The sequence below is a fragment of the Jaculus jaculus genome, chromosome 13 (genome assembly GCF_020740685.1).
Source record: "Jaculus jaculus isolate mJacJac1 chromosome 13, mJacJac1.mat.Y.cur, whole genome shotgun sequence".
NCBI lineage: Eukaryota > Metazoa > Chordata > Mammalia > Rodentia > Dipodidae > Jaculus > Jaculus jaculus.
The window spans coordinates 65,067,097-65,081,535 of record NC_059114.1 but is presented as its reverse complement, the minus strand read 5'-3'; the positions used below and the strand labels follow the sequence as shown (position 1 = coordinate 65,081,535).

General features: G+C 38.0%; 1 protein-coding gene across 3 annotated transcripts in view; it reads left to right on the top strand.

The window, feature by feature from the left end:
* Ccdc152 (coiled-coil domain containing 152) overlaps positions 1 to 14,439 on the top strand; it is a 50,714-nt gene that overhangs the window by 25,916 nt on the left and 10,359 nt on the right. For all 3 annotated transcript variants that reach the window (XM_045132517.1, XM_045132515.1, XM_045132516.1), the window contains 2 exons: positions 10,770 to 10,897; positions 13,886 to 13,972. In XM_045132517.1, coding sequence (XP_044988452.1) covers positions 10,770 to 10,897; positions 13,886 to 13,972 — 215 coding nt within the window. The remainder of the gene's footprint in view (positions 1 to 10,769; positions 10,898 to 13,885; positions 13,973 to 14,439) is intronic.

The following is a 14,439-nucleotide window of genomic DNA, read 5'->3' as shown; positions in this document are numbered from 1 at the left end:
AGCATAAATGGAAGGGGATAAAAGAGAGAGATTTAATTCTTATAGCCTCTTTTGGCCAAGAACTAGTGGGAACTTCTTGTACTCTATAATCTTGGCCTCCACAGGATGCTGATATGGTTCGCAGTTTCATCTATGGCTTCCTTTCCACTTAGAGGATCTGTAAGCCAACCAGAGATCCATTAGTTACCCAACTATACTGGATGCCACCATTACACAGGTGTGTATGTTTTTTCAGGCTGGTTGCTTTTGTACAGCAGGGTCCCCCGTTTGCTCACAATTTTGGTCATTTTTCTCATCTCCTCTTTGAGCACTTTCTAGTACTACACTGGCTAACCATCTGGGAACTGGCTTCCTTCCAGATTCCAGCTGGATCTCTCTTTTCTGTGTCAGCAGATGTTTTGACTTCAGCATTATGGTCTTACCTTTTACCTCAGGTGGGTAATAAAGTGCTTTGACAGAAGTCTGTCTTGTTTTAGGAACCTCATAGGTCTCCAGTCAACAGCTCAATGTGGGTTGTAACTGATTTTTGGTACTGAGAGTTACAAGCCAGACCCAAATGTTTTAGGGTTAGGCTTCATCCCACCCTTTCTATGGCCCTTCTTCCCAGATGATCACCCATATTCCTTTTGAGGGTTATATCTTTTAGTTTACTATTCATGAGAAATGTTTCTATGGATTTAGATTTAGTTTTGTGTGTATTGTCTCCACCTTCTAATTCCCTCCCCCTCTCCCAAACCCTTCCATCCCATTGAGTTGCCTGTCAGGTATGCAGGTTAGGAACCATAGATGAGGGAGAACATGTGGTGAGTTCACTTAGTATGATGTGTTCCAAGTCTGTCCATTTTCCTACAAATTTCATTATATCATTTTTCCTTATTGCTGAGTAGAATTTCATTGTGTATATGTACCACATCTTCATTATCCAGTCATCAAATGATGAGCATCTGGGTTGATTCCATCTCTAACCCATTGTGAATTCAGCATCTGTGAATATGGTTGAGCAACTATCTCTTCAATGAAGAGTGGTGCCTTTAGGATAGATGCCCAGTAGAGGAATAGCTAGGTCACTTGGGAGCTCCATTTACATCTTTTTTTTTTTTTTCAGGTGTCTCCATAATGATTTCCATAGTAGTTGTACAAGTTTTCACTTCCACCAGCAATGAATTAGGATTCCTCTTTATTTACATCCTTGCCAACATTTATTAGCATTTGATTAAAAAAAATGAGAGAGAGAAAGAGGGAGGGAGGGAGAGAGAGAGAGAGAGAGAGAGAGAGAGAGAGAGAGAGAGAGAGAGAGAGAGAGAGAGAGAATGGTCATGCTAGGGCCTTCAACCACTGTGAATGAAGCCAGATGCACACGCCCCCTTGTGGGCATGTGTGACATTGTGGGCTTTGAGTTACTGTGCATCTAGGTATGTGGCACCTGGAAATTTAAACATGAGTTCTTAGGCCTTAATCACTAAGCCATCTCTCCAGAATTTGTTTTTTTTTTTTTTTTTTTTTTTTTTTGATATTTGCCACCAGACTGGAGTAAGATGGAATCTCAAAGTTGTTTTCATTTGCATTTGCCTGATGGTTAAGGATATTAAACATTTACTTAAATAAGTACTATCCATTTGTATTTCTTACTTTGAGAATTCCCTATTCAGTTCCCTGCCACATTTTGTGAGTGGATGTTTGAATTTTTATCACTTAGCTTTTTGAGTTCTTTGTAGAGTCTAGATATTAGGCCTCTGTCAGTTATGTAGCTGAAGAAGATTTTCTCCCATTCTCTGGGTAGTTGTTGGCTATCTTTATGGTATGTTTTCACAAAAGCTTTTTAGCTTCATGAGATCCCACTGATTCAGAGATGGTTTAATTTCCTGGGCTACTAGGTTATTGTTCAAGAAGTCTTCCATTATTCCTGTATTGTGGAACGTTCCTCCTGTTTTTAGCTCTAGTCATTTATAAGAGTTCTAAGCCTTATATTGAGGTCTATAATCCATTTGGAGTTGATTTTTATGCATGGTGAAAGGAGTGTGTCAGTTTCATTTTTCTACATGTGGTTATCCAATTTGTGCAACACAATTTGTTGAAGATGCCGTCTTTTTCTCTAGTGTACTGTGTTGGCTCCTATGTCAAAGATCAAGTAGCTGAACTAAGAGCTAGGTCTTTGCTAATTTCTTTCTCCTTATATTTGTCTTTTGTGTTAAGGAAGGCTACTGATTTTGTGTGTTGATTTTGTATCTTGCCACTTTGCTGAAGGGTGAAAGGGATGCTGAAGGTGATGACCTTTAGAAATGTCATGGTATAGTCCTCAGGCCACTTATGTATAGGGTCATGCCATCTGAAAATAGGGCTAGTTTGACTTCTTTTTTCCCAAGCTGTATCCCTTTTATATCTTTCTCCTGTCTTTTGCTTGGGCTAGGGTTTCTTTACTATGTTGAAGAGCAGTGGTGAGAATGGGCATCCCTGTCCCAATCTTAGTGATAACTCCTTGGGTCTTTCTCCCTTAAATATGATTTGGGATTTATGTACTTTGTATATAGTCTTTGTTATGTCGAGATAAAACTCTACATGCCTAGTCTTTCCAGCATTTTAATCATAAATTGGTGTTATATTTTGTCAAGGTCCTTCTCTGTGTTTATTGAAATGATCATGTGGTTCTTATGTTTAAGTTATTTTAGGTAGTATATTATGTTAATTGATTTCCGTATGTTGAACCATCCCTGCATCTCTGGGATGAAGCCTGCTTGATCTAGATGGATAATGAGTTCAGTGTGTTGTTGGATCCATTGTGCAAGGATTTCATTTAGGACTTTTTGTTTATTTGTTTTTGTGATGTAGGGTCTCACTCTAGCCCAGTCTGACCTGGAATTCACTTTGTAGTCTCAGGGTAGTCTCACACTCATGGCCATCCTCCTACCTCTGCCTCCCAAGTGCTGGGATTAAAGGCGTGAGCCACCACACCCAGATTGTTCAGGATTTTTGCATCTAAGTTTATCAGGGATATAGGTCTATCATTTTTTTTTTCTTGTATCTCTGTCCAGTTTAGGTATTAAGATGATGCCAACTTCATAGAAGGAGTTAGGGAGCATTCCTTGCTCTCTGATTATATGAAAAAAAGCTTGAGAAAAGGAGGTTTCAATTCTTCCATGAAGGTTTGGTAGAATTTGGCTGAGAATATACCAGATTTTGGATTTTTCCTTTTGGGAAGGCTTTCTGCTACATTTTCAATATCAATGGAAGTTATAGCTTTGTTTAAGAGATTTATCTGCTCAGAATTTAGTTTTGGTAGTTAGTGTATATCTAGGAATTTATATATTTCTTCCAGGTTATTCAATTTGGTGTAGAGGTTTTGGAAATATGTCTTGATGATTCTTCCAATTTCATTGATGTCTGTTGTGACCTCTCCCTTTTCATTTCTAATTTTATTAATTGGAGACTTACCTTCTTTTCATTTGATCAAATTGGCCAGGGGTTTATTAATCCTGTTTTATTTTTTCAAGAATAAGCTCTTCATTTTATCAATTTTCCCAATTATTTTTTTTATTTTCCAGTTCATTATTTTCTGATCTGATCTTGACAATCTTGTTCCACCAGAAACTCTTAGGGTTGGATTGTGCTTGTTTTTCCAATGCCTTTAAGTGGATGGTTAGATTATTAATTTGGTATTTCCCTATCTTTGTTCTATATGTATTTAGTGCTGTCAATTTTAACCTTAGGACTGCTTTCATTATGCCCCATAATGTTTGGTATGGTGTGTTTTCATTATCATTCAGTTCTAGAAACTTTACAGTTTCTTTTTTATAAAATTTATTGCTTTTTTTTATAAAAAGGCTGCACATAGATCCTGTTTCCCAACCCCATTTCTGCTGAGGGTCTTCAGTGGGGTTATTGGTATTCATTGTAGGGACCAAGAGGCCTCAGTCAGTCTCTGCATTTCTTTCACAACACATTCATTATTTAATAATATGTTGTCTAGAATCCAGGAGCTAGTGTATTTTCTGTTGTTTCTCTTGTGTTAATCTCTAGCTTTAATGCATTGTGGTCTGATATGACACAGGAAGTTATGTCAGTTTTCCTGAATTCATGGAGACATGCTGTATGCCCTGATATGATCTGTTTTGGAGAAGGTTTTGTGGGTTGCTGAGAAGAGTGTGTGATCTGTAGAATTAGGGTGAAATGTTCTGTAGAGGTCTGTTATGTCTAGTTGATTTATGGGGTTGTTAAGCTGTATTATTCTGTTGATTTACAGTTTGCATGATCTATCTGTGGATGATAGTGGGGTACTGACGTCTTGTATTATGATGGTATTGGGATTTATTTCTGGTTTGTTGTCAAATGGGTTTTGTGTATAAACTGTGGTATACCAGTGTTTGGTTTGTATAATTTATGATTGTGATGTTCTCTTGTTGGATTGTTCACTTCATCAGTAAAAAATGTCCTTCTTTGTCCTTTTCGATTACTTTTGTTCTGAAAGCCAATTTATTATAGTACTATATTACATTACTGGTTCTTATTTCTGTTTGCTTGGAAAATAATTTTCTATCCTTTCATACTCAGTTGTCTTTCCTTACTGGTGAGGTGGGTTTGTTGAAACCAGCAAATGGAAGGGTACCTTTTTATGGTCCACCCTGTTAACATGTGTCTTTTGATGGTGACTTAAGACCATTACTATTTAAGGTTATAATTATTTAACCCTTACCATGTTGGAAGCTTAATGAATGAGGTGTGTTGCTTTCTTTGGCTCTGCATGTTTTCATTACTGCTCTAGTTTTGGTTACAGTGTTCTTCCTCTTGTTGACTCTTGAGGATGGTTAGTCAACTCTTTGGTTTGGAGTATTCCCTTAATTATTCTCTGTGGGTTTGACTTTGTGTTCATATAATCATAGACCTGGCTTTTTTCATGGAAGATTTTCCTTTCATTACCTATTATGAGGGATATTTTCATTGAGTACAGTAGTTTGGGTTGGAAGCCACAGCATTTTAGATTTTGAAATGCTCCATTCCAAACCCTTTTGGCACTCAGGGATTCCACTGAAAAATCTGAGGTAATTCTAATAAGATTTCCTTTGTTCATTATAAGTTGTTTCTTTCTTACTGCTTTAACCACTATCTTCCTTGTTTTCGTTGTTTCAGCATAATGTGTGTTGGAGTGTTTCTTCTTTGGTTTAATCTGTTTAGTGTTCTGTGAGTTTCTTGTATCTGGATGGGTCTCTCTTTTGAGAGAGTGGGAAAGTTGTCTTCAATAATTTTGTTGAATATATTCTCCATGCTTTTGGCCTGAAATTCTTCCCCTTCTGGTATACCCATGATGTGGATGTTTTGTTGTTTTAGGGTATCTCACAATTCTCTCATACTCTGTTTACATGAGTTTTGAACTTTAGAAGTTTTGGGAGTCCTGAATCATTTCTTCTGTCTAGGTCTTTCAGATCTGATGTTTTTTCCTCATGATTAATTCCTGCTAGTGAGCTTTCCTAGGAAGGCTTTTACAAGCTCTATTTGATTTTGTTTTCTGTTGAATTTTTCTGTATTGACCATCCTTTTGTGAAGTTCTAGTTTCAGGTCATAGTTTGATTTTCTTGATGATTCTTGGAACTCATTCTTCCATTTAATCACATCTTCATTGAGCTTAATCAGCTGGTTATGGAGATCTTCTATTTGTTGACTCACTTTGAATACATTTATCTGTCTTTTAAGGTCTCTGTTTTTCCTTAATTAAGTCTAATGAGTAAAGTTGTGCTGTAAGAGATAATTCCATTTTTGCATTTAATTTATGTGATTGTTGATTTTGTGATGATTTGCTTCCAGTTAATTGATTCACATTTTCAAGGTCACATCACTTATTGTGCTTTCATTTTGTGATACTATTTCTTTTATGTCCTCTGTTTTTATTGGAGACTACCATTGTGGTACTAGGCAATGTTTATGATCTCTTAGTTTGTTTTTAGGCTTTTTTTTTTTTTTTTTTTTTTTTGCACTGTAGTGTACATCTTAGGGTAAAAGTCCTATTTTATTAAGGGGGAAGCAAGTATTTGACCTTGTAGGATCTTCAGTGAGTGTTCTCTTTTGGGTTTGAACCAGGTTGGTGGGGGGTGGTGTGGTTGTATCCATGGATTCAAGTGTGCCAGAAACTCAGGGCTGGTGGCTGATACAAAAACTTTAATTGGAGGTACAGAACCGCTTTGACCCCAGATCACAGCTGTGCCTTGCCTATGGGGCTCAGGGGCAGTAATACTTGTCCCTGCTCCCATACTGTATCCAACTGAGCAGGTTGTAGAGGACTCACTGGTTTGCCCTGGCAGGTGGTTGCCAAAAGCTCCTGTGCCCCCCACCTGGGGCAGAAGCAATGCCCCAATAATTGCTGGAGGGGCAGGGGTAGTGTGTGTGTGGGTTGCCTGGCTCCATGGATCAGACCAGACAAGATCAATGTAAGTGGCCTGTGAGGGACCATAAGTGTAAGGAAGCAGCCAGTAATCACAGGAGGCAACTGGGAGATCAGAAGGATCTGCTGGGGTTCCTGGCATGGGTTGCAGATGGTTGCACAGGGTGTAGGGGACCCAGAGGGGAGTGTGTGGGTGGCACAAGGTGTGGTGAGACATGGTGGGATAGGCTTGGAGATGGTTCAGGGTAAGGGAGGCATGAGTGTAGAGTAGGTGATGACCAACTGGGGTGGTAAGGGGTGTGGTGGAAGTTTGGGGCCTGGGGCCTGCATTCTGTGTACCTGCTCAGTTGGTCTCCTATCTAAGTACAGGAGGTGTGGGGAAAGTTTTTGGAACCTCCCTGTCATGGGATACCAAACACACTTGTAATCAGCACTTTCTCAGTCACCCAGGCCAGGCCTCAAATATTCTGGCGATCCTCCCTAGTCTGGGCTCATAGTGGTGATTCTAAATCCTTTCAAGGTGACAACTAAGATTCACCATCACAAATCCAGTTTTTGTCAACATGACTTTCAAACTTTAAGCTTATAACCTTCTTTCTACCCATTTTCCCCATAGGTTCACGGACATCTCATAATGTAAAATGTATGCTGTTCATTTCTAAAAGTCCTCATAGGCTTTAATACTCCAAACACCATTCAAAAGTCCACAGTCTCTTCTGAAACTACAAGAAACTTCCTAATGACAGTTTCTATAAAATTAATAATCAAACTACATACTTCTTGTATATTATCACTGAGTAGATAATTCCTATTCAAGAGCAGAACATGAAGAGTGTGAGAGCATAGGAAGGAATGATCAAACCAAAGCAATATGAAATCCCAGTATGCTGCGTGCAACACTCATAGCCTTTCTCTTGGGGCAGGTTTACTATGAACTTTCATTGGCAGATACACTATGGTTCTGGCCATCCCAACTTTCTGGGGTCTTCATTGCAACTTATGGTTCACATTCATAGCTTCATACAGTGGTTTCCTTACACAGACTCCAACCCTTCCATGTTTGCCCTACCTCAGAAGCTCTCTAGAAGCATTAGGACCATAGTACAAGACTGTTACCTCTTTAAGCTTGCATATTTAATGCCTCCAAAGCTAGTACCACATGGAAAACACTGCCAAGTTCTGTGTCATTTCAAGATGCAGCCTGCCCAGCTTCCATCACACTTAAGATCGCTTCCATCTGCCTAGACAGTTGGAGCAAGTAATCCCCTCTGGCTCTCTCCCTTCAAATGATTTGGCATTCTCACAAGTTAGGACCTTCAGTAGGCAGGACCTTGCCCTCAGTGCACCTTTTCTATTGCCTCAGTGCAGCACAGAGGCCTCTCTTCAATGGTGCTGATTGCTTTAAGCAATTACAGTTGCTTGCTCAGCAGCCTAAATGCTATCATATCTTGAGATTTACTCCATGAAACAAATTGGGCCATTATGTTTTGTTTTGTTTTTAATCCACCCTCATTCAAGTTGTAAGGACATGGCCAGAATGCAGGAACTTTCTTTGACAGCACATAACATGAACATGACTCTAGCCCCCAGTTCCTGATAATAGTCCTTGTTCCCCTCTGAAACCTCAGGAGCTAGACCTCCACTGTCTGCATTTATCTCAGCATTCTTATCATTTGGTCTCCCACAAGAGTGCTCATTAAGCTCTGCTTACAGTATTCAAAGAGTGTTCTAATCCATAGTTCTAAACTAATCAACTTGGCCAGCTTTATCAGTACAGCAGCAACACTTCTTAGTACCCATGTTCTGTATTAGTTACTTTTCACAGTGTTGTGACCACATACCCTGACAAAAGCAACTTAAGGAAAAAAGGATTATTTTAGCTTATAGTAGGAGGTTAAAGTCCATCATGGCTGAGACAGCATGGTGATATGAGCATGAGAAAGAGCTGGTCACATTGTGCCTGCTGTCATGAGGCAGAGAGTGATGAATGCTGATACCCAGCTACCATTCTCTTTTATATGATCTAGAATCCCCAGCCCATAGAATTTCACTTCTCACATTTAAAGTATGTTTTATCACCTCTATTTACCTAAACTACAAAATACTACAGACTGGGCTGGAGAGATGGCTTAGTGGTTAAGCTCTTGCCTATGAAGCCTAAGGACCCTGGTTCAAGGCTCGATTCTCCAGGACCCATGTAAGCTTGTTTGTAATGGCTGGAGGCCCTGGCTCAGCCATTCTTTATCTATCTGCTTCTCTCTGTGTCTGTCACTCTCAAATCAATAAAAAAATAAAATAAAATAAAAATACTACAGACATGTGCAGAGATGTATTTCCATTATGACTCTAAGTCTTATCAATTTGGCAACCAAGATATTACAAATGAGAAAAATACATTAAAAAGAGAAGAAACTGTATATTGAAATGTGTAAGTTAGTCCCTTTTTGCCAATAAATTTGAAAATTTTGAAGTAACTCTGTAGGAAAAAGCATACAAAGACACAACATTAAACTGAAATGAAAATATACCTATGCCTATTAAATTAAACTTATAATTTTAAAATTGCTCACAAAGAAAATTGTAGCCACAGGTGCCTTTCCTGGTGAAGTTCTATCAAATATTCCAATGAAAAAAATTCAATTGGTGCAAAACTTGCAGAGAATTAATAGAAGAAAGGGAACAATTTTCAGTTTATTCTATAGACAGCATAATTTTTGTAACAAAGTCTTGGTGTTTTACACCGTAAATCCAAATGCTGAAGAGCTGAAGTACGATCACCATGAGTTTGGATTACAGAATTCTAAGACAACCTGAGCTACAGTGAGACCCTGCCTCAAAAAAAAAAAAAAAATCTCTCAAATGAATTCTGATAAGCAAAATCATATACTCACCCTCTCTTAAAGTATCTAAATATGCATCCATTTCAGTCAGTTCTCATTTTGATCATTTTTCATATCATCTATTCATCAATGTTACCTCCAGGAACATAATGAGTACAAAATAGGCCAGGTAGGCAATCTCTCTAGGACTTTGTGTAGTTAAATATTGCCTGTACTTTCTCTCATCCCAGGCAAAGATAAGGCCTTTATAAAAAGCACTGATGCCGGCCATGGTGGTACATATCTTTAATCCCAGCACTTGGGAGGCAAAGTTAAGAGGGTTGCTGTGATTTTCAGGCCATACTACCTGAGACCCCAGAGTGAATTCCAGGTCAGCCTGGGCTTGAGTGAGATTCAACCTTGAAGACAAAACAAAACAAAAGTAAATAAATAAAACAAAATGAAAAAATGAACAGCACTGATCCTAAACCCTGAGTATGGATAAAACTGACTAGTGGAGAGGGGAGGAAAGTCCTTTAAGGCAGAGAGAAAGTAAACACCATGACATTTACAGAGGACAGCATAGGGCATGGTAGGCATCAACTGTCCATTTTCTGCCTTTTTATTGCATTACACTAAAAGGTTCAGCAAGAGGTTTATTCTTTGATACCTTTGTCAAGCTATAAAAATGGAAAATAACTGAAGGTTTCTGAGAACATGATAGCCATCCTTAAGAGTATGTTTTAGGGCAACTGACCTAGCAAGAATGGATGAGAGTGAGTTGGGTTTGAGGGAGTAGTCCAATAATACAGAGACTAGATGTGATTCAAGTGAGGAAAAATAAGGCCTGAAAGTAACTAATGATTTAATGAGGCTAGAAGTCCCTTACTTGTTGGGATTGTAAACTAACTGGGTTATTTTAAATCAAAGGTTTTTTTTTGAGCTTCCTTCATAGATGGGAATAACAAGAATAAAAAAAAAATTGACAGAAGAATAAATTTGAGGAAGCACAGTGACATGAATGGAACATGAAAGAGGCCTCATAATTTAATATAGCAAGGACTTAGAACTCTCGAGTCATCATCAAGTCATTTGGGCTCTATTAGCAGTGCCAGTTTTGTGTTCCTCATCAGTCAATCAGTGGATCTCTAATTTATTTTCTAAGCTCCTTATGCTTGAAGTAAAAATTACTTATTCAAAAGCACCTGAATTGCCTCTTGTATTTCACATTATGTAGTACCTTATCGAAAATAAATATAAAGCCGGGTGTAGTGGCGCATGCATTTAATCCCAACACTTGGGAGGCAGAGGTAGGAGGATCGCTGTGAGTTTGAGGCCACCCTGAGACTCCATAGCGAATTCCAGGTCAGCCTGAGCTAGTGTGAGACCCTACCTCGAAAAACAAAATAAATAAATAAATAAATAAATAATAAATAAATATAAAACTACAAATAAAAATGTAAAATATGATTCATTATTAAAGTTTACTTTGTTACACAATGTTTAAACAACTTGAGAAATATAAGCATGCCATTCTTCCAAAAATGTTAGATGATTGAATTTGTATTATTTGTTTTATTCAGTTGAATTAAATGAAGAAAAACACAAACAACTAATGGCAAAAAAGGAAATGGAAATTTCAGAGTTAAATGCAAAGTTAAAAACTCAAGAAAAGGAAAAGCAAAATGAAATAATCAAACTACAACTAGAGGTAGGTGTTTACAAGTCTGGTAAACCAGAAAGGCACGTTGGTCTAAAACAGTGCTGTGATTATTGTAAATCACAGTGATACACATTTCAGTACTAGAAACAATCTTGTGCAAGTTCACATGTTCTCATTCTTCAGCAAAGGAAATAGTCACCAGACAGCTGTCAGTATTTGGCCTGAAGGTGGGACTCTAGAAAGTTCTAAATTCCAGGGAAGTTTTCTCTCAGAATGAGGAAGTTTAGGACTACACTTTACTGTTTGGTCTAAGCAGGCATCAGGAGTGTTTTCCGTTGACATTATTACTCCTCTCCAACAGAAATTTTGGAACCTAGAAAACCAACTAGAAATTCCTCATTTTGTTTGGGATTTAAAGATAGGACACAAAGGCTGGAGAGGTGGCTTAGCAGTTAAGCGCTTGCCTGTGAAGTGTAAGGACCCTGGTTTGAGGCTCGATTGCCCAGGACTCACATTAGCCAGATGCACAAGGGGGCAAATGTGTCTGGAGTTTGCTTGCAATGGCTGGAGGCCCTGGCGCTCCCATTCTCTCTCTCTCTCTATCTGCCTCATTCTCTCTGTGTCTGTTACTCTCAAATAAATAAATAAAAATAAACAAAAATAAATTTTAAAAAGAGACAAATTTCTCCATAATCAATAAATTTCTATGAGAATATACATTATCAGAACAAAGAAAATCCATTACAATTTTTAAAGTAGGGTCATCTTATAAGCAAAGGCTCTAGCTCTGTTCTTTATAGCAACAAGTCAAAATTTTGAAGGTACTGATCAATTTGAGTTTTTGTTTGCTTTTGTACCATAGAAGGTTAAACCTAGGGCCTTCTGCTTGGTAGGCAAGTGCTCTGATAATTGATATTTTAATAAGATATTTATTCGGGCTGGAGAAATGGCTTGATGGTTAAGCACTTGTCTGTGAAGCCTAAGGACCCTCGTTTGAGGCTCGATTCCCCAGGACCCACATTAGCCAGATGCACAAGGGGACATATGTGTCTGAAGTTTGTTTGCAGTGGTTGGAGGCCCTGGTGAGTCCATTCTCTCTCTCTCTCTCTCTTTGTCTATCTTTGTCTCCTTTTGTCTCTGTGTCTATCACTCTCAAATACAAAAAAAAAAAAAGATATTTATTCGTTAATTTTTTTCTAGATCCTGCCAACTTCTTTTTCCATTATTCTTCCATGACTTCCTCCCATCTCCATTGTTACTTTACATTTTGTTGTGAAAAGTCACAGGTCTTAATTGAAATAATTTGCTATGTATTTCTCAGAAACCTTGGTATTCTTAGGGTACTATGTATGAGTTACTGACCACTGAGCAGAAAAGAGGTTTGTGATGAATTTAGAGGCTTACTGCTGCTGCTGCTGCTGCTGCTGCTGCTGCTGCTGCTACCAGCTGTTGCCTGTACCTTCTGGCAATGTGCTCACAAACCACAGAGAGGGCTGGATATCCAACTGAAGGACAATAGACCATATTTTGGTAGATACCACCAACTTCCAATCTACTGGTTGGGAATATGCCATTTGTTTGCTCCTCATGCCTTCTCACTAATATCCCAATTATGCTCTCTGACCAGTGCCCAGGTCTCTTGTCTGTCTACATTATAGCTATTTATTTCTCTCCTCAAACTAGAACATAATCTCATGAAAAGTTTTTTATTAGTCTTGAGAGTCAACATTAAACTAAACCTAAAGGGGAGAATTATATAGAATATTCTACAAAACAAAATTGGTCCGTAAAAATGGGGTACAGGAATCTTTTAACTTGACAAAATTTAAGTAAAACTAATTAAAAAAATCAAATTATATTGACCACATCACATCCAAATGCTATTATTTAGCATCAAAGTTTCTACTGAACTTTTGAACTTTTCTCCTATGACTACTATCACACTAGTTTCTTTTTTTGTGTGTGTGTGCATACATGTATGCATATTCATATGTATCGGCACATTCAGTGGCACTGTGCACTTGTGTGTGTCTGAATGTAGCAGTCAGAGTTCAACATTAAATGACTTTTTCAATTGCTGTATGTACACCTTATTTTCACTTTTTTTGTGGAAACAAGGATGCTTGATGAACCAAGCATTGATTCTGCTAGACTGATTGGCCAGAAAATTCCAAAGATCTTGGTGTATTCACTTCCCCAGTCCTTGGGACTTCAGGAACATGCTACCATGTCTGGATTTAAAATGTATATAAATGACAGAGACAGAGAAAGGGAGAGAGAGAGAGGGAGAATAGGAGTGCCAGGGCCTCTAGCCACTACAAACTAACTCCAGACTCAGGTGCCACCTTGTGCATCTGGCTTATATGAAGACTGGGGAAATGAACCTGCGTGCTTCAGTTTTATAAGCAAGTGACTTAACTGCTAGGCCATCTATCTCCAGCCTTGGCTTTTTTTTTTTAACATGGGTGCTCAGAATCCCAACTCAGGTCCTCATGATTATCTGACAAGCCTTTTACTCTTTTAGCCTTTTACCCACTGAGCCACTTCTTCAGCCCCCCACACTACATATTCTTGACAAAAATAGAACTATATTAGGATGAAAATATTTTTATCTACTCTTAAGTTAAACCACATTATCAACACTGACTATATAGCAGACTCGCCTAATATTGGCTTGGGTATTTAGTTTAATGGTCAAGAGCTTACCTACATTGTAAACACACTAAAAATTATGCTTTAAAAATAAAAAAAAGACAATTTGCTACCTATATCCTAGAATCATAATGGTAGTACCAGGCATTTGGGACTTTTTAAAAGCTTCCCAAGTAATTATAACATGTAACTTATTTTATACATATTCTTTGTTCTGAGATAGCTTCTTAAAGATTTTTTTGTCATCTGTTATACAATGAATGTAGTTCATTTACTAAGTGTATATCAGACCATATCATGATTTATACCATATCTATAGAAACAGTTGTTTCTTAGTATTGAACTACAACATTCTTAATAACTTTATTTTAAAATTTGGTTCAGTTTGATGCCAAGCTAGCAAGAGTGCAAACTAAAGCAAGATCATATCCGGATGCCGCCACTGCTTTGCCACAGAGTATCTACAGACGGGTATGCACATTTTCTCCCATGACTATAACTTAAGAAAATAAATGACTTATATATGTTTCTGTAACAATTATCTAATATTCAATTCAGCTATATTTAATTATTTATTTTGTATCTTTTTATTTTTGTTATTTTTTTGTATTTATATTTTTTCATTAGTTTTCTATTCATCAAATACAGGCAGTTTGGTACCATTATTAGGCTCATCTATGTTCTACCACCTCCACATTGGCCCCTCCTTGTTGAGGTATATAGGTCATGCCTTGTGGAGTTAGCCCACAGTTATTGGTACGATACATGTCTCTGCATATCCTGACCCAACATGTGGTTCTGAAATTCTTTCTGTTCCCTGTTCTGCAAAATTTCCCTGAGCCATGTTGGATTCATTTTTGGTCAGCTTCAGTGATAAGGTGTTGGGGGCCTCTGAGGCTCTGGCTCTCTGATTTGGTAGTTGATTTTTCTCTGTGTTG